Source organism: Penicillium brevicompactum (assembly GCF_028827555.1).
Source record: "Penicillium brevicompactum strain IBT 35665 chromosome Unknown utg000003l_segment0_segment0, whole genome shotgun sequence".
NCBI lineage: Eukaryota > Fungi > Ascomycota > Eurotiomycetes > Eurotiales > Aspergillaceae > Penicillium > Penicillium brevicompactum.
Window position 1 is genome coordinate 1,650,720 of NW_026623206.1, and position 24,144 is coordinate 1,674,863.

General features: G+C 49.0%; 8 protein-coding genes across 8 annotated transcripts; 5 read left to right on the forward strand and 3 right to left on the reverse strand.

The window, feature by feature from the left end:
- Window positions 1-946: 946 nt before the first annotated feature.
- N7506_004497 (putative G-patch domain protein) lies at window positions 947-3,454 on the forward strand (the record flags this gene model as incomplete). The annotated part of the gene is made up of 7 exons (XM_056953791.1): window positions 947-952; window positions 1,095-1,351; window positions 1,499-1,557; window positions 1,621-1,823; window positions 1,910-1,970; window positions 2,027-2,367; window positions 2,420-3,454. The coding sequence occupies 7 exons, from the start codon at window positions 947-949 to the stop codon at window positions 3,452-3,454; spliced, it is 1,962 nt and encodes a 653-aa protein (XP_056812680.1).
- A 405-nt stretch (window positions 3,455-3,859) lies between these two features.
- On the reverse strand, window positions 3,860-4,459 carry N7506_004498 (uncharacterized protein; the record flags this gene model as incomplete). The annotated part of the gene is made up of 1 exon (XM_056953792.1): window positions 3,860-4,459. One exon carries the CDS (start codon window positions 4,457-4,459, stop codon window positions 3,860-3,862), a length of 600 nt encoding a protein of 199 aa, XP_056812681.1.
- Window positions 4,460-7,103: 2,644 nt separating this feature from the next.
- Window positions 7,104-8,058, forward strand: N7506_004499 (uncharacterized protein; the record flags this gene model as incomplete). The annotated part of the gene is made up of 2 exons (XM_056953793.1): window positions 7,104-7,220; window positions 7,297-8,058. The coding sequence occupies 2 exons, from the start codon at window positions 7,104-7,106 to the stop codon at window positions 8,056-8,058; spliced, it is 879 nt and encodes a 292-aa protein (XP_056812682.1).
- Window positions 8,059-8,512: 454 nt separating this feature from the next.
- Window positions 8,513-11,061, reverse strand: N7506_004500 (DUF3433 domain-containing protein; the record flags this gene model as incomplete). The annotated part of the gene is made up of 2 exons (XM_056953794.1): window positions 8,513-10,920; window positions 11,019-11,061. The coding sequence occupies 2 exons, from the start codon at window positions 11,059-11,061 to the stop codon at window positions 8,513-8,515; spliced, it is 2,451 nt and encodes an 816-aa protein (XP_056812683.1).
- Window positions 11,062-13,947: 2,886 nt separating this feature from the next.
- N7506_004501 (uncharacterized protein) lies at window positions 13,948-15,149 on the reverse strand (the record flags this gene model as incomplete). The annotated part of the gene is made up of 2 exons (XM_056953795.1): window positions 13,948-14,869; window positions 14,929-15,149. 2 exons carry the CDS (start codon window positions 15,147-15,149, stop codon window positions 13,948-13,950), a joined length of 1,143 nt encoding a protein of 380 aa, XP_056812684.1.
- Window positions 15,150-17,176: 2,027 nt separating this feature from the next.
- Window positions 17,177-17,571, forward strand: N7506_004502 (uncharacterized protein; the record flags this gene model as incomplete). The annotated part of the gene is made up of 4 exons (XM_056953796.1): window positions 17,177-17,185; window positions 17,246-17,307; window positions 17,373-17,447; window positions 17,499-17,571. 4 exons carry the CDS (start codon window positions 17,177-17,179, stop codon window positions 17,569-17,571), a joined length of 219 nt encoding a protein of 72 aa, XP_056812685.1.
- Window positions 17,572-19,419: 1,848 nt separating this feature from the next.
- Window positions 19,420-21,200, forward strand: N7506_004503 (putative pH signal transduction protein PalI; the record flags this gene model as incomplete). Its single annotated transcript, XM_056953797.1, has 4 exons — window positions 19,420-19,609; window positions 19,660-20,884; window positions 20,944-21,140; window positions 21,196-21,200. The coding sequence occupies 4 exons, from the start codon at window positions 19,420-19,422 to the stop codon at window positions 21,198-21,200; spliced, it is 1,617 nt and encodes a 538-aa protein (XP_056812686.1).
- An 819-nt stretch (window positions 21,201-22,019) lies between these two features.
- Window positions 22,020-24,083, forward strand: N7506_004504 (potassium channel family protein; the record flags this gene model as incomplete). Its single annotated transcript, XM_056953798.1, has 3 exons — window positions 22,020-22,187; window positions 22,260-22,366; window positions 22,424-24,083. The coding sequence occupies 3 exons, from the start codon at window positions 22,020-22,022 to the stop codon at window positions 24,081-24,083; spliced, it is 1,935 nt and encodes a 644-aa protein (XP_056812687.1).
- Window positions 24,084-24,144: the final 61 nt, after the last annotated feature.

Sequence of the window (24,144 nt, forward strand, 5' to 3'; positions counted from 1 at the left end):
GGTGATATTTGCGGCCGTAATGTGTAGGATACGAGGATAGGAATAAGAATATGGGGATTCGGGTGAGATTTCAAGTTGTTATATTTGGGTTGGAAGAGCATGAGGACACTTGGAGGTCTAATCACTTGTAGCACGTCCCACCGCGGGGCAGCGGAGAATCATCGGACTACCAGCGATTGAAATAAATGGATCGGCTGGACCATTCCTGAACATGGACTTTGTGACTGCAGCTTGAGCGTTGAATCAGAAGCTCTGATACGGGGTCGGTGGATCATCTCCACTAATGCTGATGACTTATGCAACAGCCCAGTTTCTTGGCTTGATGTGTACTCTGTACACAGGCTGTGTTTGGGTGTTCCAAGGTTTTTGTAAGAGCTGACCGATTGGATTGGAAAAAATGGTAGCATTCATGATCAGAACTCTTTACCGTGCTCCCAATCTCATACTATTCAATGTATGTGATGGCGAGGTTAGCGAGATTGCCCTTTTGGACAATTGTGTCTCCGAGGATGTTTGTTTGACCAACACTCCAAAGGCAGTAGGTATAGCCCAGCTACTTTCAACTCTCAAGTACCCGGTGGCAGTGTAGTGGTAAAGTCATCGACCGTGCAAGACAGAGTGCAAAGTACTCCGGGGGTGTGGATAAGGCTTATCGCCCAGTGATGGAGCCCCTGGCCAGTCCTGGAGGTCCACGAGCCCCGGGGTGGAGGCCGCGGAGGTACATGGTTCAGAGGGCGGTGAGCAGCGCATTTGAATTGTGCACGAATGGAAGGTAGACCGGACCGTAGCGATAACGCTTATCGGATGGTGAACTCCATGTTTTGTTGAAGCCTCACTTTGCTTTCCACTTTCCTCCGCATATCATTGAAAGTCATGTCGCATTCTCAGTCCAACGACAGATACTCCCGATGGGGCCAGCGGCCTTTCCAACACCGTGAGGACCGAGATGGTCGTATGTATGACGATCAGATCGACTCGCGCTCAGCTGGCGGTACAAGCTCCTCCCCGCACGGTCACTAGGCTGGATGCATTTTAGCAACAGGACCATACCACCCATGCCGTACAGGACTCTGGTTAATTTGACCTTGCGACAGGAAATCAAGACCGTTCTCGGTCGCCTCGGAGACCAACAGCAGATCGCCGAAACGACTATCCCCGAGATCGAGATCATGGCGCAGGCTTTCGAGGCCACGGTCGGGATGAATATCGTCGCCGGGATTCACGCTCACCACCTCGCCGTGGAAGACAATCATACAAAGATCGTGACCGCGAGGGTTATAGGAGCGGAAGCCATAGTCGCAGCCGCAGCCCTCGGCGAGGCCAGTTCCACCCTGGGAATGAGAGTCGCGAAGTAATGATGGAGGGATTTCCTCTTGATATGACAGAAGACGACGTGAGTCATTGAATTTTGGGTGTTAAGCCGAGTGATGCATATACTGTCGAAGGCCATGACTGACATGCACATCGTTTGTGGACTGCAGATTACCGCTGAACTCAGGGTAGCTTACCATGTCCACGACTTGGAAGATATTCGGGTCATTCGGGACCGTCAGACCAGTATGTAAACCCAAGAAAGCATGGCGAAGATTTTCGTTCCTGACATAGCAACACGCTCCACAGAACTGTCAAGACAGCTAGGATTCTTGCGGTTCCGCACGATTGAGGAATCCAGAGATTTCGTGACAAAGAACCAGCCAGCCATTTATTTCTATGGGCCCAGCGCTGGTCCAAACGACCGCAGTACCAAAGTGCGTATTGCATACAGCCGTGAGCGAGAAGACAGAGCACGTCCAAGAGGAGAGAGTGATTGGACTTGCCGCATGGTAAGTTGAACCTGGAGTTTGCCCACGCGTGGATGTGGGACCGACTTGGGATTTCTACCTAAATTGAGCTGCGCTTACCTACTCAGTGTGCTATCTCCAATTATTCTACACGTGGAAAGTGCTTCAAGTGCAACGCCCCACGACCTGGTACGTATCATGTTCCAAACTACTGCAATTGTTTCACACACTCATAATACGCACAGAAATGGCTACCACCGACCCATTCGGAGCTCCCGCTCCCAGAGTTGCCAACCTCGGTGATACTGATGCTGCCCCCGAGAACCAGCCCTCCCAATTCCTTCTGCTTCGTGGGTTAGATCCCGCCGTCACTGAGCAGCTTCTCGGAAAGGGCGTTGCCAAACTGTATCGCCCCTCTGGTAGCAATGACACTGCCCCCAATGACTCCAACAAGGGTCCCAAAGTCGCCTCAACGAGCAGCACACTCGGAGCGCGAGAGGGCTCCATCCGTCGCGTCTTGCTTGTGCGCGATCGCAAAACCAATGAGAGTTGGGGATATGGATTTGCAGAATTTGCAGGCGTTGCGGTATGTTCATACAACCTGGATTCCACATTGGTTTCTATCTGACGTAAATCAGGATGCGCAAGCCGCGATGGCTCGCCTCAAGTCATTTAATAAGTTCACAATCTCTTCGAAGCCTGTCTTGGTTACCTTCATCCACGCAGGAGTGTTTATCCCAGTTTTGAGTCCCTCGGCTAGCACCGATGCATTTACGTTTACGCCGCTGCATAACAAAGCAATGAGACTGATGTACTGGGACGACAAAGGTTATGTCACAGAGCTGACGCTGACCGCGGAAGAAGATGATCTCGCACAGCCTAATCCTCAAATCAACCAGACCAAGGGCACGAAGGACACTGAAAAAGCGAAGAAGCGAAAGGCTGATGCCGCCACCAACGCCAATTCCAAAAAGCTTGCTATGCCCACCCAGCTTCAGTTCTGGAGTAACCGTCACGCCGAGCTCCACGGGATTCCAAACAGAGCCGACGAGAACACACCTGGTGCCACTGCCGGAGCCAACCCTGCCCAGGAAGTCCAGTCTTACGCCGACTACAATAAAGTTTGCTGCTGGCTGTGTATGCGTCAACTGAGGAACGTTGCCAAACTCAGATTACATGAGCGTGCCAGTGAACTGCATCAAGCCAACCTGCAGAACAAGGAGCTGACCGACTACGCCATGTACAAATTAATCAAGCATGAACTCGTGAAAGCGCCTGAGGGTTATGAGAAGCCGACTATTCAAGAATACCGTGACCGTGCAAAAGAGCGCCGTCAAGCCCTTGGCCCTAAAGTCGCCGCGCCCTCTCAACGAGCTACGCCAAGGGAAGAACCCGAAGCTCCTGTGCAGACAAAGACGACCTCGAAGGGTGCTTCTCTTCTCGGCAAAATGGGATGGTCTGAAGGTACCGGTCTTGGTGCACAAGGAACTGGTGTCATTGAGCCAATTGCGACCGAAATTTATGCGCAGGGTGTTGGTCTCGGTGCCCAGGGAGGCAAGCTAGGCGATGCAACTGAAGAAGCGGGTCGGAACACGCGTGGCCGATATGATGAATTCTTGGAGAAGACCAGGAATACCGCGCGCCAGCGCTTTGAGGAGATGGACCGGTCTTAGCTTTATTGGCTAAGGATTTGTGGCTCAAATGTACAACAGCACTATTCTCGGTCTTCGGGTGTGAGAATGCACATATTGCCCGCTGTGGCTATGGCATATTCATCGAATGGAGCTAAACCCAAGGATCTCCGATGTTTCAACATCACTCAATTGTCGAGCATGTTTCTGGCTCATGATTAATTGTACGATATTCATTTCTCAACGAGAATCTTCAGCCTTTAGCGTTCAGTTCAGTTTAGCAATCAAGTGAAATTTTTGGCTTCCACATATCCATCTGAATATCTACATTGGTTCAAATGGCATGCTCGCAAAGAATGCATAATATACAGTTTGGTATCAAATCATGAGTAGAGTGGATGCAATATTATAGACAAGGGAAACAACACCCGCAATGCCATGAACAAATCAGTTTTCTTTAGCAGCTTGATCCGCTTGGGCCTGCTGGAACGCTCTCTTCATCTTCTCCTTTTCCAATTGCTTCTCGAACTTGTCACCGAGCACCTTGGAAACCCACTCGGTCACTTCTTCCTCGAGCTCCTCATCACTCTTCACGGGTGTATCGCTGCCGCCCTGCAAACCAGCCCGCACGAACTTCCGCATATCGTCAATATTGTTGATATTCAAAGCGTATCCGGCTGCTCCGCCGGCCATCATGCCGAATGAAATTACATTCAGAGTGGCTAGGTTGAGGGCCTCGAAGGCGTCCATTGCAGAGTTTGAGTGGGGCTGGTGGTACAGAGAGCTTGTGTAGAAAGGTGGGATGCAGGCGATGCGTTTCTTGTTGAAAGAGCGCCGCGTGACGAGGACGGTTAAGGCGGAGAATACCATTCCTCCGAAGAGGAGCTTGAGGTTCGTGTTTGATGCGAGAGGGGGGCGCGGAGTTTCAAAGGGTAGGAGTTCTGGTTCTTTTGGTGAAGCTTGAGGTTGTTCTGGTGTTGACTTTTCTTGTGTTGTTCGACTTGCGTCGGAGCTTGGGCTTGAGCCCCAGCCGAATAATGAAACCATTGTTTATGCGTGGTGTGGGTGAGGAGGTGTTGGTTGATAATCGGAGACGGGTACGGAGTAATCACTAGCTCGATAGCTCGTGGAGCAGCGCGGAATCGTCGGACAAGAGGAGAGTTAACAGTAGGCACTCCAGAGATAAGATCAAGTCAGCGAGGCCTGTTGAGAGAGAGATAAACGTTGCGCGGGGTACTGGTGATGTCTCATGAACGAGGGCAAATCCGTGCGGAGACGGAGTCGGACGTTGTCGATCCCTTACACGTGACCAGTTTTTTTCTGAAGAAGGTTTGGCTTCTGCCTTCACACAACGACGATCTAGAAAGGTACATATTTTATCCATGATTGGATCCGCTAGATTTCCATCTCTCATTTGCGGGGCTTCTTGAAGGAACTCGCGTTGTGGTGCCCTATGAAAACCCGATGTGTGACCAGATGGAGGCCAATCGATACCTCCGAGCCGATATCAAGTAACCCAGGGTCCTGTGCATGACTTATTGAGACCACAAAAGTCTAGCCATCATGGTTTATGGAGGAAAACCAAGTACGGGATGTCGTACATGCAGGCAGCGACATATTAAGGTATTTTGCTTACTCTAAGTCTTATAGTGCAAAAGACTAACAAAACACAGTGCGATGAGACACGTCCACATTGTCGAGCATGTACAAGAACAAAAAGATCTTGTCCAGGATATCCTGATCCTTTCGATTTGATGCTACGGGATCAAACACCATCTTTCAAGAAACCTGCACAAGCCAGGATAACTCCTCCAGCAAGCAGTCAGTCAAGTTCCAGCAAGTCTTCTCCCAATCCACAGACTGCAGACAAGTCCAATGAGATAGTGCCAAAAGCCACTTTCTTTGCAAACCAACAACCAGCAACGATGTTTTGGCCTACACTCCCTAGTCCCTTTGGTTTGTATCAACCGATGGAAGACACAGTTGTCCCCATCTTCTTCAATTCATACATCTATCTTCCCAGGGATCAACACAGCAGAAAAGGCTTTATGGAAATAGTGCCAGAAATATTCTCGAAAACACAAACTGGGTCACATTTGCATGTGAGCACTTTAGCTGTTGCTTTCTTCTCCGTGGCCGCGTGGACCGGGAATATGACCTTTCTCCGTGCAGCAGAGCAGTACTTTACTCAAGCATTGTCCAAAATCCGTGCAGTTCTTTTAAAAACAGAACACCATGATTTGGACTCAATCTTGCTGTCTACACTTCTGCTCTCTACTTACGAGGTGAGCACCATCCCCATCACTCGCAGCCGACGAACTAAGATTGGCCACTAGGAATTCGTTGCAATGAAAGATGAAGAACATCCTTTAAAAGCTCACTTGAGGGGAGCGATTGCTCTTATAAATGATAGAAAGACAAAGCGTCTCGAGACACCATCATCACAAACAATTGATGACGCTGTGCAGATACAAATAGTACGTGTTGAATACTAATCTCCGAAAAACAATTACTCACATAGATTGCAGATCAAAACTAGCAGGGGACTTGAAGTTCCAATGGTTCCAACTCCTAAGGTCTGGCCATTATCCCAGCCAACACCGCAACCAGAACCCCGAATATCATTGGCCACGGCTGCGTCAGAAATCGTCAACCTTCGCGTTTCTTGGGAACAGATTCTATCTCGACCAGCGGACGAAGCTAGTTGCATGGCTCTTCTAGAAAAAGCTTGTCGAATTGATAGAAACCTGGCAACATGGTCCTATCTACTTCCTCCGGACTGGGCTCCCGTTGCAGCAAGCATCATTCCGCAATCTGTCCGTGATGCCGGTGTGTACAATAATCGGTGTGACTGCTACATTGACATATGGACCGCGTCTACTTGGAACACCTACCGCGACTGTCGCATTCTCATACAACTCATCATACTTGGTTGTCTTCGGATGATGCCTTCTCATGATCCAGATGGACTCAAAGCAACGATGGCAATGAACACTGCTCATCGTCTAGCGGACGATATTTGCGCCAGTGTTCCCTTTTGTCTTGGTAATCAAATTGAGTCGGTACGCATGAGGCCTGGGCTTGTCGAATACCCATTCGCCGAAACGCGGCCGGTCCCTTGGACTCATCACCAGATCGCACCCCTAATGGGTCCCTGGATACTTGCGCCATATCTAAAAAGCCTTCTTTCTTCGGACATAGGGCTGCCTCCAGTGCAAGTTTCATGGGTGCAAAGCCAGATCGAGCGGATTTTGGTCATATACTTCCAGCGATAACCTCCAGACCCAATAGAATTCTCACCATCAATGGTGGATCTGATAGAAGTCTGATCAGTAGAAAGAAGTCTCGATTCAACGCAGCCGACATGAAAATCAAAATACTGCGTTCACTGTGTTCGTTGTGTTATTTTCCACTGTGGCGTTCAAATTTCAGCCATGCCCGAGAATAGTGGAGTCTGATCTCTCGCGAGCCTTGAGCGGCCCCCAAATTAGTGGAGAAGTTGATGGCCGCATGCCCAATAACAGGCCATGATACTGTGCTGAAAATAGCTTGAGCCTCAGATTTGTGAGCTTGACTCGGGGCGATTCAACCTCGCTAAACTCCAAATTACATCAACCACGACTTTCGCCCATTTGTGGCTTCGACAAATATCATCCAGACAAGCCAAACAAAAGGAAAGCTCCGACTCACCATGTCGTTTGATATTGTCGGAGATGACGATGTTTTGGACTACAAAGGGGTGGACGACTCGACTTATGGGCAACGTATTCGATTGTTTCTGGTCTTGGCAGCGATTGGATCCTCTCTAGTGAGTTGATGCCTCATTCTCTAGATCGTAAAAGGGATGAATTCTGTGCGACGCAGGCAACTGACTATTCAAAAAGGCTGCGTATGTCGAGGGAACAGTCGTTTTTGCGTTCAGGGCAACTTTGACTCCGAGAGAGCCGCGTAGGCTATTCTCACCCCAGAACTTTCGATACCTTCCAATCATGTTGCTACATCAAGCGTTGAAGATGTTCCTCATTTCCTTGTTTCCCACGTCAGGGTCTAGCCTAGTCAAGTGTTTCCTCTTGAGTGTGATTTTCGAATCGGTGCTCTCACCTCTCAAGGTGGCCAACATACAGTCCATTCTCAACCTACACCCACAAGTCTCTCTGCGTCGACGCACTTTGAATCAGTCAGTATGGTTTGATATCTTTCCGGCTACGCTGCTGCATAGCACCGCTTCAAGCTTCTGTTTCTATATCACCGTTTATGCAATTCGCACTCTAGGCTTTGTGGAGGGTGAATTCACTAGTGTGGCTAGAAAGACAGCACTGTATATGGTCTTTTCCCTTTACGGAGTTACTTACGTCGGGGGTACAGTCCCTACATACGCTGTTTTTATGCGTGTTGCTGCTTCTGTGAATCCTACCCATGACAGTCAAAACCATGCGACGGGAACCATCGATATCAAAGGGGCGTGGCGCAGTCTATCGTGGTCAACTCTGACTATGCTCCTTGCAAACATGTACTTTGTTGCTGTGTTAAAATATGTGGCTGTGATGTGCATGGCGCTGTTCTCGATCATACACTTCGTGGACCACAGCTCGGGATACTCGGGATTCCGCGATGCGGGTTTCTTCTTTGCAAAGTACTATGGGTAGCTTAAGTAGTTTGCAGTGGCTGGCAGTGATGAGACATGTAACGAGGACTCCGGGGATCCAGGCCTGCGAGCCTTTTTCCAAGGTCTTTTTGTTTTCTTTCTCGAAAGCTCGGAAGGGACTCGCGAGGGCTGCAACCTTGGAAAAGCATCTGTGTACCTCAAGTATTATCAAATGAATTTGGATTTCAAGAGTATCATTATGCCTAGGTAGGGTCTATTGTCTGGGAAATTCAACGCAACAATTCATAGAATATATCAAACAAGCAATAACGCCTGGTATGCAAAAGGGCTAGAGTAACAAGAGCGCAAAATCAGAAGACCGAAAAGCGAAAACAAAACCAAGCACATGGTTGCGAGCAGACACGCTTCTAAACTGTCAATATATGCAAATAGACATCAATACAGGTCATCAAAGCGTAAAAAGGGGTCTAAGTCATTAAGACCCGTCAGGCAAATCATTTCATAGAGCCAGTGGTAATGAGCATATCAGTCCGGCCGGGTCGGGAAAAACGGTCGATACCAAAGTGCTCCTTACCATCACGGCCAATGTATACACCGAAGCCATATTGAGGCAGTTGTCTTTCCGAAGGAGGCGCAACAATAAGACGAGTCACAAGATCAGTCTTACTCCTGGGCTCGCGGAGAATTTTGTCGGAAAGCAGGGGTGATTGGTAAATAAAGCTCATCAAATCGGCGAGAGTCGTAATGTCGTGAGGAAGATAGCGGCGGCGGCCGGGCCAGATTGCCAAAAATGAGACCGCGTATAGAGCACAGAAGGCGATCAAAGCGTAGAAAGCAGGCATCAAAGCGGAGATGCGGATGTCATCTTGAGAGGGGAACCAGAGAGCGATGAAAACACCACCAGCGAGGATGGGGATGGCGAGAGAGATCATGCTCATGAAGGAGATGAAGGCGACTTTGTAGTGGCGGTTGATGAGGGCCTTGATGGTGACCCGGAAGGGGAAAGCGGAGGGGTAGGCGAGCAGGATGCTGTTATCAGCCGATGCGCCGCTGGGAGAGGAGAGCTCGAAAAATGGTTGCAAAGCTCGGAAGTACACATCGATGGGTTGCCAGACCAAGAAAAGGACGTTCCCGATCAGCGCGGGAATAAAGCTGTATAGGAAGTTGGATGAGGAGAAAGCACTGGTCGATGGAAGAGTTGGGAGCTTGGGAGGGAAACCTCCCTCGATGCCATTGTGAATGAAGCTGACAGCAACAAAGGCAATGAAGAGAGCAAGGATGATGACAGTAAAGATGGATACTGAGAACTTGCGAAGGAACCAGGGGGTCCAGCGGTAGCGGATAGTGGGTGAGTACAAGTGATTGTCGGGATCCTTGGAGAATCCTGTCTGGTTTTCGACATCAAAGTTGACTCTGGCGAGTCCCTGGGGTTGCTTCTGTCGGTTTTTCTCGGTCTGGTGAAGAGATGGTGTGCGAATTGGTGCATCAACTTCGCCGATTCCGTAGAAGACCTCTGGCTTGCTGGACAATTTCCAGTAGCCCAGTCGGAGAACGCGAGGATCAAGAGACTCACGAACGGATGGAACAGTCTCGGAAAGCTCGAAGTCGTGCAGAATGTTTGACCGTTGGATAATCGAGATCAAGTCTGCGATGCTCACAGGATCCCACATCAATCCAGATCTGCTGCGGAGGAATCTCAAAAAGAGCAGTACCAAGCCAATTGTTAAGACACCGTACAAAGCAACCAAGGTCCATCCAATAGACTGCACGGAAGCCCATCTCCAAACACCCTCTCCATCAATGACATAGTACTTTGCCTGGAACAGGCAACTGAGAAGTGGAATGGCGAAGAAGTTGGAAAGCCAAATTGTGAACAGAGCGAAACCGAACAGTGGCTCTCCGTTGCGGAAGTGGGAAAAGTTGGGAAAGACAAAATTCTTCGAGAGGATTGGCAAGGCTTGCATGACGAGGCCCTTTTGTCGTTCAGCTGACATCATGGAGAAAGGTGCGATGCGGTATACAGCAGCTTGGATAACAAACAGCCACATGATGATCGGCGCGGCCAAGATTTGAGGCAAGAATTGCAGAACAAAGTAACGTGCTCCGCCCTGACCAGCGTAGTTCCAAATTCCGTCATGTCGCTGAGACCAGACATTGCAGAAAACAACTCCGGCAATCATGAGAAGAGAGGCAAACATCGCCAGTACCAAGGCCCACGGCCGCAGCACGATGGGTAGGTAGTCCAAAGCAGGGTACAACAAGCTCTGCTCAGGAACATCAACAGCCTCGAAAGACTCTGGTTCCACGGACATTGGCGGTTGAGGCAGGGCCTGAGGTGAGGGAGAAGTGTATGAAGGCCTTACTGGAGGCGTGTCATGTCGGAGTGGAGTACGTGTGCGAGTAAAGTAGCCAAGTCCTTCATCCCAAACCATACGATCGGTCGGGTAATCACCCGTAGTAGTGGTGGAAAGGGAGTCGTGTCTTGTCACACCCCCAGACCTGTCCTGGGTGAGTTGATCGATTGCAAACCGGACGTAAGGAGAATCATCCAGTCCAGGAGTGGGGGCAGGACCGGCATAGTCACTGGGTTCTCGACGAGCAGTCTCGTCGGATGATGTTGCCTCGGATTCAGGACGCATGTGAGTGACTCGATCTTCCCCAAACCGGACTGTGCTGGCAGTCTGTGGGCGATGAGACCCAAGCTCCTCTGCAGTGGGTTGGCCCTGTGCCATGGTAGGAGAAGAAGCGTTGGAAGAGGGACGAGAGTCAGGAGTTCTGAATCGTCTCACAGTAACTTGACTATCGGGACTTGAAGAAGCTGCTCGATCAGAGAATGAATAGTAGTCGTCTGATGCAGCGATGGACTGTCGTGATTCTGTCCGGGCAAGTTGCGGCTTGCTTGCTGTATAAGAGTTAGTTGGCATTGAAAGATTTGAGAGCTGGGAGTTCCTGGCCCTTTAAACGACAACGAGGCGGGGGATTTTCTCTATATGCACGTACAATTAACGTTGCGCAGGCTGAAGTTTCTGGTCGGACTCGTCATGCTGGCTCTGGAATGTGGATCTTCAACCCACGCGCGATGAGACTTAATCTAGAAGCATTCCTTGACCTGGCGCTGGAGAAGTGAAGGGATTTTTGAGTGCCAGCAATCGCTGCCCAGTGGGCTTTTGTCTAGCTGTCACCGTGCTGGGCGACCTTTCCCAGCCTCCCCAGCCACCTGAGCAAGGTCTGCAACCCACAAACCAATAGAAATGAATGAAACATGGGGGTTGACAGCTTAGACACGATTAATTCGGTATATTGTAGCAATTAATTATCCAATCAAAATACAACGATCGCTTGAATTTGTTGAGTCCCAAGGTTTGGCTCGCGGCCCGAATAACTCATCCACGGACAGCCCAAAGCTTGGCTCTTTTGCTACCCAGATTTCGCATCATTTCTACATAATTAAAACGTTCTGAAACCTAGCAATTCACGCGATAGACAATTGATTTTTCTGCTTCAACTCCGTACGCTGTCCAGCTTCATGCCTTAGTGTTCGGTTTACTTCGGTAGTCTCGGCATATTCGGCACACCACCCCCGTACCCGAGTTTAATTTCGACGCAAAGGGCTTCAATCGAAGCAATAATTGCCAACAATTCTCTCCTCTATTTTCGCTAATAGCAATACACAAGCAGGGTGTGCTAGTACAATTGTATGTTCTCCTTGTTTGAAAATGCAGTGTTGTGTTAGAATTGTTCTCTCCCTTGCTGGTATCGGTGGCTGGGTACTAAGCCGAGACGGCGGTCAAACACAATATGAAAACTCAAGGCTGTATCTAGGGCTAAATGAAACCAAATTGTATCAATTATGACTAGGACCGAGACCCACTCATGGACTACATTGTAAGGTATGTCTTCAATGTAGGGACCGGATTGCCTGCATGAAAGTGATAGAAATCCAGTGTCCATCCACCCTCCTGGACGATTCAGTGTCCACAAGGCTCTTGGTGCTTTCCAAGGCTATTATAATGCATGCAAACGATAATTGCCCCTCTGTTCTTGCTCAGGTGCTAAAGTTTCTTTATGAGGCCAGAGACTTAAATCTATACCTCCTACCTCCGTCTCTAAACTCCAAGGTTGTATGGTAATTTGGTTTATATAATGACCACCATTGACTCATCTTTGCCTTTGCGACATGAAATCTCAATGTGCCATTTGTGATAATGTGATAGTCATCACTCAACCATCGGGGACCAGATCCCCAAGCGATCCCCACTGCCCAGGTGGAACAAATATTGTAATGCTCGACGAAGTGCGAGGGAGGACACATTAAGGTATGCTCTTCACAAGACATAATTTGCAGCGGTTGACAGCTTGAAGATGTACCGAAACACGCTTTTATGGACTTGACTAAGTTAGTTTCCACCTAAACCTGGGCTCCTCGTTGTCCTTCAGGAATCATCAACGCGCAATTGTTTCTATCTTTCGACCGTTGTAAGTAGTGACTCTAATCGCGAATTTCATGTCAGCAACATGCACAGCTGTCAAAGTCATAACGGCACCATAGTGTATGAAGAGAGAGTCTGACTTGCGCATATTACCAGCTCCACCAATCCCAAATCTCACATAGCGCTCCTCAAAACTTGATGGTGAGCTGCCGTTTTGGGTTCCCCTACTCCGGGCGCTATCCCATGACTGGAGCAGGGTTTCTCTATCGAGGTTGTCCAACGAGAGGTCGGGTTCGACTTTTTCCGATTTCTGCCGCTTTCGCCATTTGAACAATCCCCAGAGACAAGGCATTTCTCGGCGTAAGAAAAGCTAGGACTTGATTTTGTGGCCAATGCTGCTGATATAACTGTTTTGGGGTGTTTCTTTTTTCGACCTCTGAAATTCGGAATTTCGACAATTATTAAAGGAAAATGCAGATTCATTCGCGTGATCGCTGTCAGGAATACTTAGCGTAAACTCAGTGACAATATTTGCGTATGAATGATCAGTGTTTATCGTTATAGTGGGTTACCCAGACATTGTGTTACCTTGGATGTGGTCCAACGGCAAGGCTCTGCTCTGCTCTTCAAATCGAGGTTCTGCGAGGATATCTAGTTGAGAAATGTCTGATTTTGAGAGCAACTTGAATGGTCGATTGGATGGGAACTTGAATGCTTGGATTGACCCATCAAGGCAGTGTTGATGGGTGCGCCATTGGAACCTTGCATCGCAGCATTTGTAGAGTCAAATGACGCGATGCGCGTACCCGGATGGTAAACAACCCGCATGTGACATGGTAGCAGAAAGTGAGGTCACAATGTATAAGTTGAATTCGAGCATGTTGAATGTATCGGCCAGACCATGATCCCAGATCGATAAAGAAGCAAATGCTCTTGTCAAAAAACATGCAGGCATCGACCATTGTATACGACGAACATTATCTGCACTCCAAAAACATCGCTTCGAGTATCAGGCTTCATGCCGGAGTGAAGAGGTCTGGCTCGTCTTGGGCAAACGCAGAAGTCTAGGCCTTGGTGGCCACCACATCTACCCGGGTACCTGGGCAGGCGCCTAGCCCAAGCTTCAAGAGGGCTCAGTAGGTTCGTGCTCCATATGACATGATCGCGAAAGTGTAGGAATTGGTTCCTAGCGGAGAGGCAGGAATGCCCGGAAATTTGATAAATTGTGAGAGAGGGAGAGAAAGGAAAAACAAGAGAGACAGAGACAGCAGCTCTCCAGATCTACGCATAGTTAGGTGTCTGCCCATCTCGAGGGGCCTGACAAACCAGGCAGCCATGCAAAATCCCACAATTTCTCTTCCACTGCTCGTCCATGAATTATGGGCACAATGCTAAAGACATGTGATGATTGATTAGATTATTATTTACTAAATAGTTGTATGTCAATGGCGCACTAGCTTTGACCACTAGTTATGGACATCTAACAAAAGAGTCCAGATTCACCCGGCCTCAGTGTAAACTGAGGTATCAGTGACAGCCTCGGCTGGGAGCCACTTTCCAGCAACGGTGTTCTTGTACGAGAGTTGTGCGAGTGTGAATGTGTTTAGCTCGGACACAAAAACTGTGTTGTTCAGGGGCAAGATGCGGTGAACCATGGCGTTTTGAGTGAGCATTGCAATGTACTCTTCGTCGGCAACGGCCTTGACATCCTTGTCGAAAGTCACGCGGATCAAGGCATCGGGGGAGTCGGTGCTGAGTAGCGATGTAGACAACAGCCAGAGCGCTGGGCCGGCTGCGGTCGACGCATCGGCGATGTGCAGCAATCCAGCATTGGTTCCAAGCAGCGGGTGCTTGAGCTTGAAGAACTCCATCTCGCCGGAGGCTCCGATGTGTCCAAAAGTGCCGGTGCCACCAGTGGCATTTCCAGCGAGCGTAAACCAGACGCCACTCAGAGGACCGGTAGCGGAGATCATGCCCACAGCATTGTTTCCGACACTGGGAGGGATGTGCATCTGCTTCGTCTCGCCGCTAGTCACATTGATGCGCATAATAGAAGAGTCATTGTCTTGGGTCACGTAGATGAAGCCAGTTGTGGGTTCCTCCTTGATGAAAACGGGGCTGTTGAGGGCGGGATAGAGTGTGTGGTTCTTAGGGTCGTGGACATCGGCAGAGAACACATAGTACTTGCCAGTCTGCTTCGATGCGGCCTTGAGGCCAGCCCAGACGCGGTCACCAATTTCAAACACACAATGTGGGCCGTTGCCGGGTGCCGGAATGTTAATTGTCTTCTTGATGATCGGCGCAGACGAAAGTTTCTTCCCGGGATCCACAAGCAGAAGCTTATTGTCGCCTTGTAGCGACAACCACATCAAACCTGGATACACCGTTGATGGCCAGACGCCATGGAGCGTGGAAGTGGTACTGTTCTTTTAGGGGGAAAGGTGTTGTAGGCAATGGGTTCTTCGGTGATCGGATCCAACTCGATTTTGACAAGTTTGCTGCTGGACATCTGCGTCAACAGCACGAAATTAGTGCTCGGCACGCGAGCGAACTCATGAGTCGCCGTAGCTACTGGCATAAGGTACTCGGTCAGGCGGCGGCTGACGAGCGAATGTGAGGATTCCGACGAATTCTGTGCCAAGACGGTGCTGGCGCTGAGCGCCAGCCCGATCGCGAGCAATTTGAAGGTATGGAACAACATGTTCAAAATACCTTGCTTGACGTCGGAGCTTGAGAATTCTGCACATGGGCGAAGTGCCCCCTTTTAGCTTCATCGCCAGCTCGAGCCCACAAATCTCGACGCCGCATCTGATATGAACGATCTGCTTCCGATCGTATTAATTACTGTACTTACAGCCAGGAACCTCTGTTATATGAGTATCTGCTGGGAAAAGATGTCTCTGGGACATCTCTGTTACAAAACCACTAGGGACCAAACCGACTAGTGCAAAGATATGGATGGTCGGTTAATTTGTCTCAGATATTTCCAAGGACTAAACGTACTAGTGCTTACGTCCATCAGTGCCGATCATGGTTTGCCCAATTCTCATGATGAAGAAAACCACACCAAATTTTCATGGTAAGCTCTTCCATAGGCTCAGGTCTGTGATACAACGACGAGTGAAAACAGTAGGTTAGATTTAAGACCGTTCCCATCATCCTAGTCCCGGAGTCCTCGCGCAATTCACGAACTGAAAAGGGGGTCATTATCGCCAGGTGATCGCCAAAGGCCATGTTTTGGCATAGTCACATGTCGAACTAAAGTTTGAGCTGTGCGGCTATCGGTGTGGTAAAATGCTTGCCGACATGAAAACATTCGACACTAAGAGCGACTCACAGTACACGCTGAGATTGCTAGGAAGCTAACACAAGTCTAATACGGAGTATGTTCACAACAAGAAAGACCTTGTCGGAATTTTTGTTTAAATCAATCCGAAAAACCAAGAATCCCTTCAACTTTACTCCGTACTTGAACCTGCAGATGACATGATTTCCATCGACCCAGGAGATTGTTGCAGTCACTACTTTTTACCGCGATGGAAAATAGAGCAGTGGCCCAATGTCAGAAAAAATAAAGCATTGGGTATTGTTTATGCAAGCGCGTCTCTGTGTACAAGTAGTTCCAGCAAGAAAGAAAATTAAAAGGGGTTTCCTTTGTTATGGTCTAGTGCTGATCAGCGTCAATGGGGCCTTGCAATGGTAGAATGCCATTGCTGCATAGCTTAGTTTCAATTTATCTCGTTCACTTTGTTGAACTTCTACAGGTAATAAATCAGCATGGAAGGCTCTTTGTTATAGCAGAGCAGCAATTTACAATGCTGAAGCAGTTCGCTGAAGCAGTATATTCTCTCTGATCGAAACGAAAACGGATGGGAGAGGAGCCTTGGAAAGAGTGAGGAGAAGGGAGAAAAGGAGCGAGAGAGCTATCTATGCAGTCTGTCAAATCTTTCACCTGATAACCATCACCCATCTCCCAACACTTTATAGAAGTAGCAAAGGATGGTTGACAAAATTGGTATATCAATGAGTATAATGAGTTCTGTACTTCCCAATGACTGGGGGGTGGTTGCTATTTATGCTTGATACAATAGAAAAAACCTTGGAACACCAGGGCTGGGTCAAGAGTCGATGAACTATGTGGCTGTCGAGAGAGCAGCTGAACACCTCCAGGGCTGTAATGGGAGCTGAAAACTCGAGATCAACCCCTCTTCCAATCGATGATCTTTACTCTATATAGAAATGCGATTCGATGCTACATATGAGCTGACTCGATCTACTACATATGTACGGAGTAGGTTGCAAAGAGTGGGGCGATATATTGTCACATCCAATATTATTACGTTCGAACGTGTGTGACGCAATGATACCTTGGTTGTGGTCGTGATCAAGCACCTATACCGATCGGCAACCACATTGACAACAGACATCTATTTTCGTAGAAGATGTAAGGGTCTTTCCCATATGTAGATGAGGACAGCGACTTCCGGATGATGGTTAATACAAAGGAAATCTATTGTTAACCCTAGATACAAGATGTAGCACCAAGGGGGGGCAGTCGACATTCGATTCAGCAGCCTAGTTACGCAAATACCCCTCGCCAAGAAATTCTTCCGTTGCGATTATGACGACATACACCAACCCCTCAGGTATATAAACCGCAAATCTGACTATATCTGTCTCGATAAAGTCTCAACTCTTCAAGATCCATTCGTCTCCGAAAATTACATCATGAGCAAGGTTCGATTCTCTTGAAACCCTAAGAACTCTTCATCCCGGACAGTACTGATGACTTTCTAGCCGGTAGTTATCAGATTCGAGGGCCCGGAAGAGTGGGAACAGCAATGGGAAAATGTCAACAGGTAAGCGCAAAATGACTGAAAAGATATTTTGTTCCAATAGCATCCATTACTAACATATCTTAAAGCATTTTAGATAAACACACTGGAACATCAGAGTATCTTTCTACTAAAAGTGTCCCCCCAACCATATTTGGTGCAGAGTATGTACGTTCTTCGCATGTTGAGAAAATCATCTGACATAAATGATACAGACTCACCCCAGAGGGTATTGACGAGTTGAAAGCACAAGATGGAGTAATTGTGGATATCCCAGATGAAGAGTAGTGCATGTCGGTTACTTGAAATGGGTTGTTGAAAGTGTATGTAGGCGGACGAAGACAAAACCCGGGCTACCTAGTGTAGTGGGGAAACCGCACCGCTCCGCTCCCACCTGTGCCTTAGGCACCCCTGGGCTATTTCTAGTCCCGTTTTCATAGCATAGCAATCCAAGCATTCTACACCTCTCTGGCAAAACAGCATCTACTTCCTAATCGGGCCGTTCTAGGGCTTTGCATACCTCCCTATTCCCGCCGAGCACTGAGCACCCCCGTCGTCTTGTCTGCGATGTCAGACCGCCAGCGCGCTCTTCCCACTTCACTAGGTAGTGTTCAGTCAGGTAACCTCGCTACATACTTTAAATTGAACTATACCAATCCTACAAGGCTTTTATGTAGGTAATGATTTGTGCGAATAATTCATCTGCTGGATAGTAAGCTCCTGTACAGCTATATAGCCGGCGCATATAGGCAGTCAACAGCAACAACCTGCGGTGTATACCTTGCTTGTGCGGTATATATACAGCGCTATTGCACTCTTAGAAGGGCTTGCAACCCTTTGAGAAGGCAAGTAGGGCTTAGGTCTACGAAGCAAGCAAGAAGCACAAGAGCAATGTAGATGGTATGCATAGAGCTATGTAATGAGGTTGATGCTAAACATAAGCATACGAGTGTGAGTGATGATGATGTGTTAGCGAATCGATGGAGAGAGGAAGAAGAGAGGAAGGGAGATGAGCGAGCAAACAAAGAGAGGGAGAAGCCCTACTTCCAGAACGAAAAGTCAGGTAGGGCAGACCCCTCGAACGTGTATGAATATGAAAACCTTGGAAGTTGTTTTTCGTTATTTTTACAGTATCATTCCTCTCTTCCCATATTAACCGGTGAAGCATGAAAATCAAGGTTGAACGCCATATAACTACTCTGACAAGCAAGCAGTCCTGGCCAGCAAACGCGACATGTTTTATCTCAGTCTCCAAAAAATGACACTCTGTTTGAGAATCGGGCTAGATCTTGGAGTGGAGATCTGTTTCATCTTGAGCAAATGTGGGTGGGCCTGGACAACTACCAGGGCTACCTCTGGCCTAAGCGTTATCTGGGGCTGGAGAGCCTGCATGATGGCCGACGTGAAAATGACATTAAGGTACTCCGTACTCCGTACTAATGCTAAATATATTGAAGAAGGCTAGATCCTGTTTGCTGCGAATGGGTGATTGCATTTGACTCAGTTTTTCAAACACCTAATCTCAGAAATGTCGATCATCGATGATTCGACATTAAGATAAGGATCCTGAAACAAAGTACCTTAGTTAAATCTGAATGGGGGTGACAGGAACCAAAAACCAGGGAATCAAAAGCGGCACACAAATGGCCCTAGTCTGCAGCCAATGACGCCAGCGAAAGCGCAGGTCCCATTGGGGCGCTGATTTCTCCGGGCTTGGCGACACGAGGTATTCCCAGTCCCGAAGCGAGGATGCAGAGAGCCACTCACAGATTGGAATGTAGTCTGCAGCAATCCAATAGTCCAAGCATAAGTAGGATAGTACTGTACTTGTACAACGGAGAGTACGGAGTAGAAGCAAACGAAAAGGCAAATGAGAAAATTGATAGAAAGTCATCTGACTGATGCCTGAGGCCAGGCATCATCCCATGGTTCTTCCCATGGCTTAGCTGCTTTTGGCATTCCCAAAGGACGTCCTTGGCCTTCCCCTCATTTGTCTGTGTCCTTTCGCCTGGGCTTCTTTTTCTTCCCCGGAATCCAATGTGCCGCATGAGATTCCCAATTTTTGGTGTCGCGAAGGAATAATCGCTCGTTTTTAGTTCTTCCTGAGGCTTCCAGGGTGTCACCCTCCCCCTCAAGATGTTGCTTAAGCCTGCGACACCCCTCACCATTTTGCTCCTGATCGCATTCGCGCTACTGCTACTCTCGTGCCTTTCCACTCCCATTATCAAGGGAATTCCATTGGCAACCTTCAAGGATGTGGACTACGGTGTCTTTGGCTACTGCAAAGGGAACACCTGCACTAATATCCATGTGGGATACACCAGCAGTGAGTTTCCCCCTTTCGCTTCTGCCTACCCGTGGCTAATTTTCCTGCAGATGATATTAGCAGCACCGGCGACGATTTCAATCTGCCGTCCAGCACTCGAAAGTCGCTCTCTTCAATTCTAATTATCCACCCAGTCGCCGCCTTATTGACCCTCATTTGCCTGTGCCTGGCCGCCGCCGCCCATTTCCACGCCCCTTCTCACTCACCGCGCTATCTCTTGGCACTTTTGATTCTGCTATTGCCAACCCTGCTGGTGACACTGTTGGCCTTTTTGGTTGATATCCTGCTATTTGTGCCCCATTTAGGATGGGGTGGTTGGATTGTTCTAGCGGCGACTATCCTCCTCGTTTCCTGCGGGGTGGTCACCTGCGCCATGCGCCGGACGCTGGTAAGTCGCAAGGCACGAAAGCGCCGGATCGCTGAAAATGCCGAAATGAGCGGCGAGAACTACTACAACCGACAAAATGCCAACGCGGCCGCCGCCCCTGTCCCGGCGCCCGCTGAGCCGAAGGAACCATTCGTGTCCAATTCCCTCACATCCGAATCTGGCCCGACTTTCGCGACTTTCCAAACGGAAAGACGCGACAGTGACGATGATCGTACGCCTCTCAACTCGCGAACGCCCATGAGCGATATTCCTCCGCCCCCGGACCGCCGAGGCACCCCATACCGCGCCCAGCAAGACGAGCTGGGTAATATTCCTCCCCAGGGCGCAAGTCCCTACGCTGGGGGCTCTATGTCGCGTAACCCCTCCGACCCGCGACTCCGCCCTCAATACTCAGATGGCAGCATGGGTTCTGGCAGAGGCGGAGCGCCGCCCGGCTTCAATGGACGCGGGCGAGGTGGCTACCCACCACGCGGAGGCCGCGGAGGACCTTACATGGGGCCTCCTCGTGGGCCTTCTCCTGGTACGCGAGGTGGTTACATGGGTCCAATGCCCGGTCGTGGTCGTGGTGGAATGGCTCCAGGCCGAGGGCCACCTGGTGGATACATGCCTGGCCCGGCTCGCGGCTTCGACGCATACGGTCACCCTACGTCGCCTCCCCATGATGACCCTTATGGGTACGAGTCGTCGCAAGGACCAATGCGTCAACCCTCTCCGGGGCCCATTGGAATGGCCGTTTCACCTGAGACGGTGGGCCAGGCCATCGAAATGACACCACAAAGTCGTACCCAATATGACACGCAAGAACCTATGAGCAGTGTTCCTCATGCACTTTCTACCGACTACAACGCTCCTCTTGAAAGCCCAACGAGCATGTACAGTCGACCTGAGTAAGCCATCATGTTCCCAATATGGATCATCTCTCGTTTTACTAACCCCCTTGAAACAGGTCCTACGTCCCCCCTCGTGCGGGCTGGGGTGCCAATGACCGTCACACGGTGTCTCCGCGGCCTCCCGGCACACCGCTGCAGTCCGCTCCTGTTAGCACGAACTATTACGAAGACGTGGAGCCTCGCTTCGCTCGACGTCCATCACCTCACAACGATTCCGCTATTCCTTCTTCTTTGACGCCCGGGGGTGCTCACTGTACGTGCCACAGAAAGCTTACTATTTTGCTTTAGGATGCTAACTTGTCTTTCAGTCTAATGATTTTCGTTTTCTCGATGATCAACACACCACGCTCAACATGATTTAGTCCACCCTCACATACTTTGCGATACCCTTTTTTTCACTTCTCTGGCTAAATTTGAATACCTTTTTCTTTGGAAATGATATTGCGCCATCATGGGGCAATTCAAAGAGCAGATTTGAAGCCTCTGTTGCGGTTTTGCTCTTTGCGTCTTCTTTCTTGTCCTTACCTTATCGACGTTGGATGCCGATAGCAAAGCGAGTCGCAATTGCTAGGCAGTACTCTGCCTATGCTTCAATTTACAGGAGCAGGTGGGTGCGATGTACAGATACCGTTTTTTTTTTCTCTCTTCCTAGCTCTATGACTCTTGTTCAAGACCAAAAGCACTCGATGTCATTTCTGGCTTGATCTCTTTTTTTTATTTTCTCTTCCACTGGATGGACCCGATCATTTTCCTGACAAAATCACACACTTTTTTCTTCCTCTTTGATCACCCAAACTTTCCTCTGGAATGATCTACCAATATACCAATTGAACCTCAATTCATCAATATAGCTTCCAGATCGTGTACCTTGAAACAAATCCAAAACAGGGCATCCACGTGATACTATGACGTCGCTTGTACTTTCCCGTCCAGCACCATTGCCGATCATGATGCCCATGTCACTAGGCTCGTCAGAAAAGCTTGGTTTTCCTCTGCGCCACTTAAATCGGCAGATGAATTCCCCGCTTCTGGCTATCCCTTTGAAATGCATGCAAGTACCGAGAGGGTTGACCCTCACACTGTCTCATAGCCAGCAGGTTTATGCAATCTCGGCAGATCAAGCCCAAACGAAATGAACGACCCTGGTCTTGATGATGCTATTGCTGATGAGGCAGTGGCCCTAGACCAGTCTTCTGGCCAGCAAAAGGATACAACAGATGCAGATGGAAGGTCCCTTGGATCCCAGTATCCGCAGGCTGCTCGGTGGTGGCTTGCAAGTACCGCGTATCCACTGATGGCAGTAAGTCTGATCTGACAACCCAATGCTTTCTGGCTTTTGTTTGAGTTTTCCTGGTTCTAACGGCTTATTTAGGGTACATTTGGTCCCATGACCAGCGCATTCAACATCTGCTCCCTTTCGCAGCCATGGCGAATGGATCTCACAAACGGCGGTGGGCTGAATATCTCAGATCCAAAATGGTATGACTCGTTTCTTCGGCGATAGAAGCGCCTCGTTAACGGTATCTTGTCTCGCAGGGTCACATCGATCAATGCAGTCTCGCTTGTCTCCGCTCTCGTCGCCAACCTCGCTCTATCATTGAACATGGCGCGGCGCATTCGATTCGAGATCGCTCAACCTATAATCATCATCGGATGGTACATCTCATCTGCTCTACTGATCGGCATACTCATTCCATTCGGTGTGATGATGTACCAACCCGAGAATGACGACCGAATATACGCACAGAGCTACTACTACGGCACCTTTGCCGCGGGCTTATACTTCATCATCGCCTCATTGATGGCAGTGACTGGATATGGTGCCTGGAGAGATCACTATAGCCGCGAGTACAACTTGACAACCAGTCAGCGGACTCTGATGCTACAGACTATCGTCTTCTTCATATACCTTCTCGGCGGGGCGGCTGTCTATGCGAGAATAGAGAATTGGCGTTTCCTGGATGCTCTCTACTGGGCAGACTACACCCTTCTCACTATCGGTGTTGGTAACTTTGCCCCAGCTACACACCTCGGTCGTGGGCTTTTATTCCCCTATGCAGTCGGGGGTATTATCATTCTGGGTCTCATTATCTCATCAATTCGAACCCTCATGCTCGAAAAGGGCAGACAGAAGATCGGTGATATATTGACGGCCCACACGCACAAGTTCCTTGTCAAGGAAGCACTCTCGAACGACTCTCATCTACAAGGAATCGTGCCGCCGCTAGACGAGCAGAGCGCCAAAGTTGAAGGGCGAAGTGATCGTGAACAGCGCAAGAGAGAGTTCATCGCAATGCGTCAGGTCCGACAATTAGCTACAGTTCAGCACAAGTGGATATCCCTACTTGTGTCCTTCACGCTATGGATGACGATGTGGCTGATTGGCGGAGTTGTTTTCTGGCGCTCCGAGTCATACTCCAAATGGTCATATTTCCAAGCTCTCTATTTTGCATACACAACTCTTCTGACAATTGGGTACGGTGACATTTACCCAATCAGCAGTTTGGGGAAATCGTTCTTCGTTTTCTGGTCTTTACTTGCAGTTCCAACTATAACGATTCTCATCTCCAGTATTGGTGACACACTTGTGCGGCTCATTCGAGACATCACTTTGGTCATTGGCGAGATCACAATCCTGCCAGGCGACCAATCTCTCGTCGGTCGAGTCAAAGACTTGTCTCATATATCCTGGAAAGGGTGGTGGTTAGAGGAAACAACAGGTGATAGCAAGACAAAGGAAACAAACCAACCTGTGGGTCAAGGACGTTCTCCTCTTGAGGAAAAAGAAAAAGAAAGGGAAGCCCGAGCCCAAAAACGAGGCGATGTTGCGATGGAAAATCTTCATCACTATCATTACTTGCTCTTCCGGGAGGTGCGCAATTTGATAGATTACGCTTCGAGCAATCCGTCTAGGAAGTTTGATTACGCCGAGTGGGAGTACTATTTAGAGCTTCTTGCTGGGAAGAACAGACCCAATGTACCTGGTGATGGAGATGACCACCCGAAGAAGGCCCGAGCATGCGACTGGAGTTGGCTTGACAAGAAAAGCCCTTTACTGGGACGCAAAAGTGAAGTTGAGTGGTTGCTTAGCGCATTGACGGAAACTCTTGACGAGGAATTAAAGATGGCTGGTCAGGTGCGTCCTTCAACTGAAGACAAGTCAGGGAAATTATCCCAAGCTCCAGATGAGAAGTAACAAAACACTTTTTGAATGCATTTTATCTGTCAGATGAATTACGGCCCCGGGGTGGAGCCCT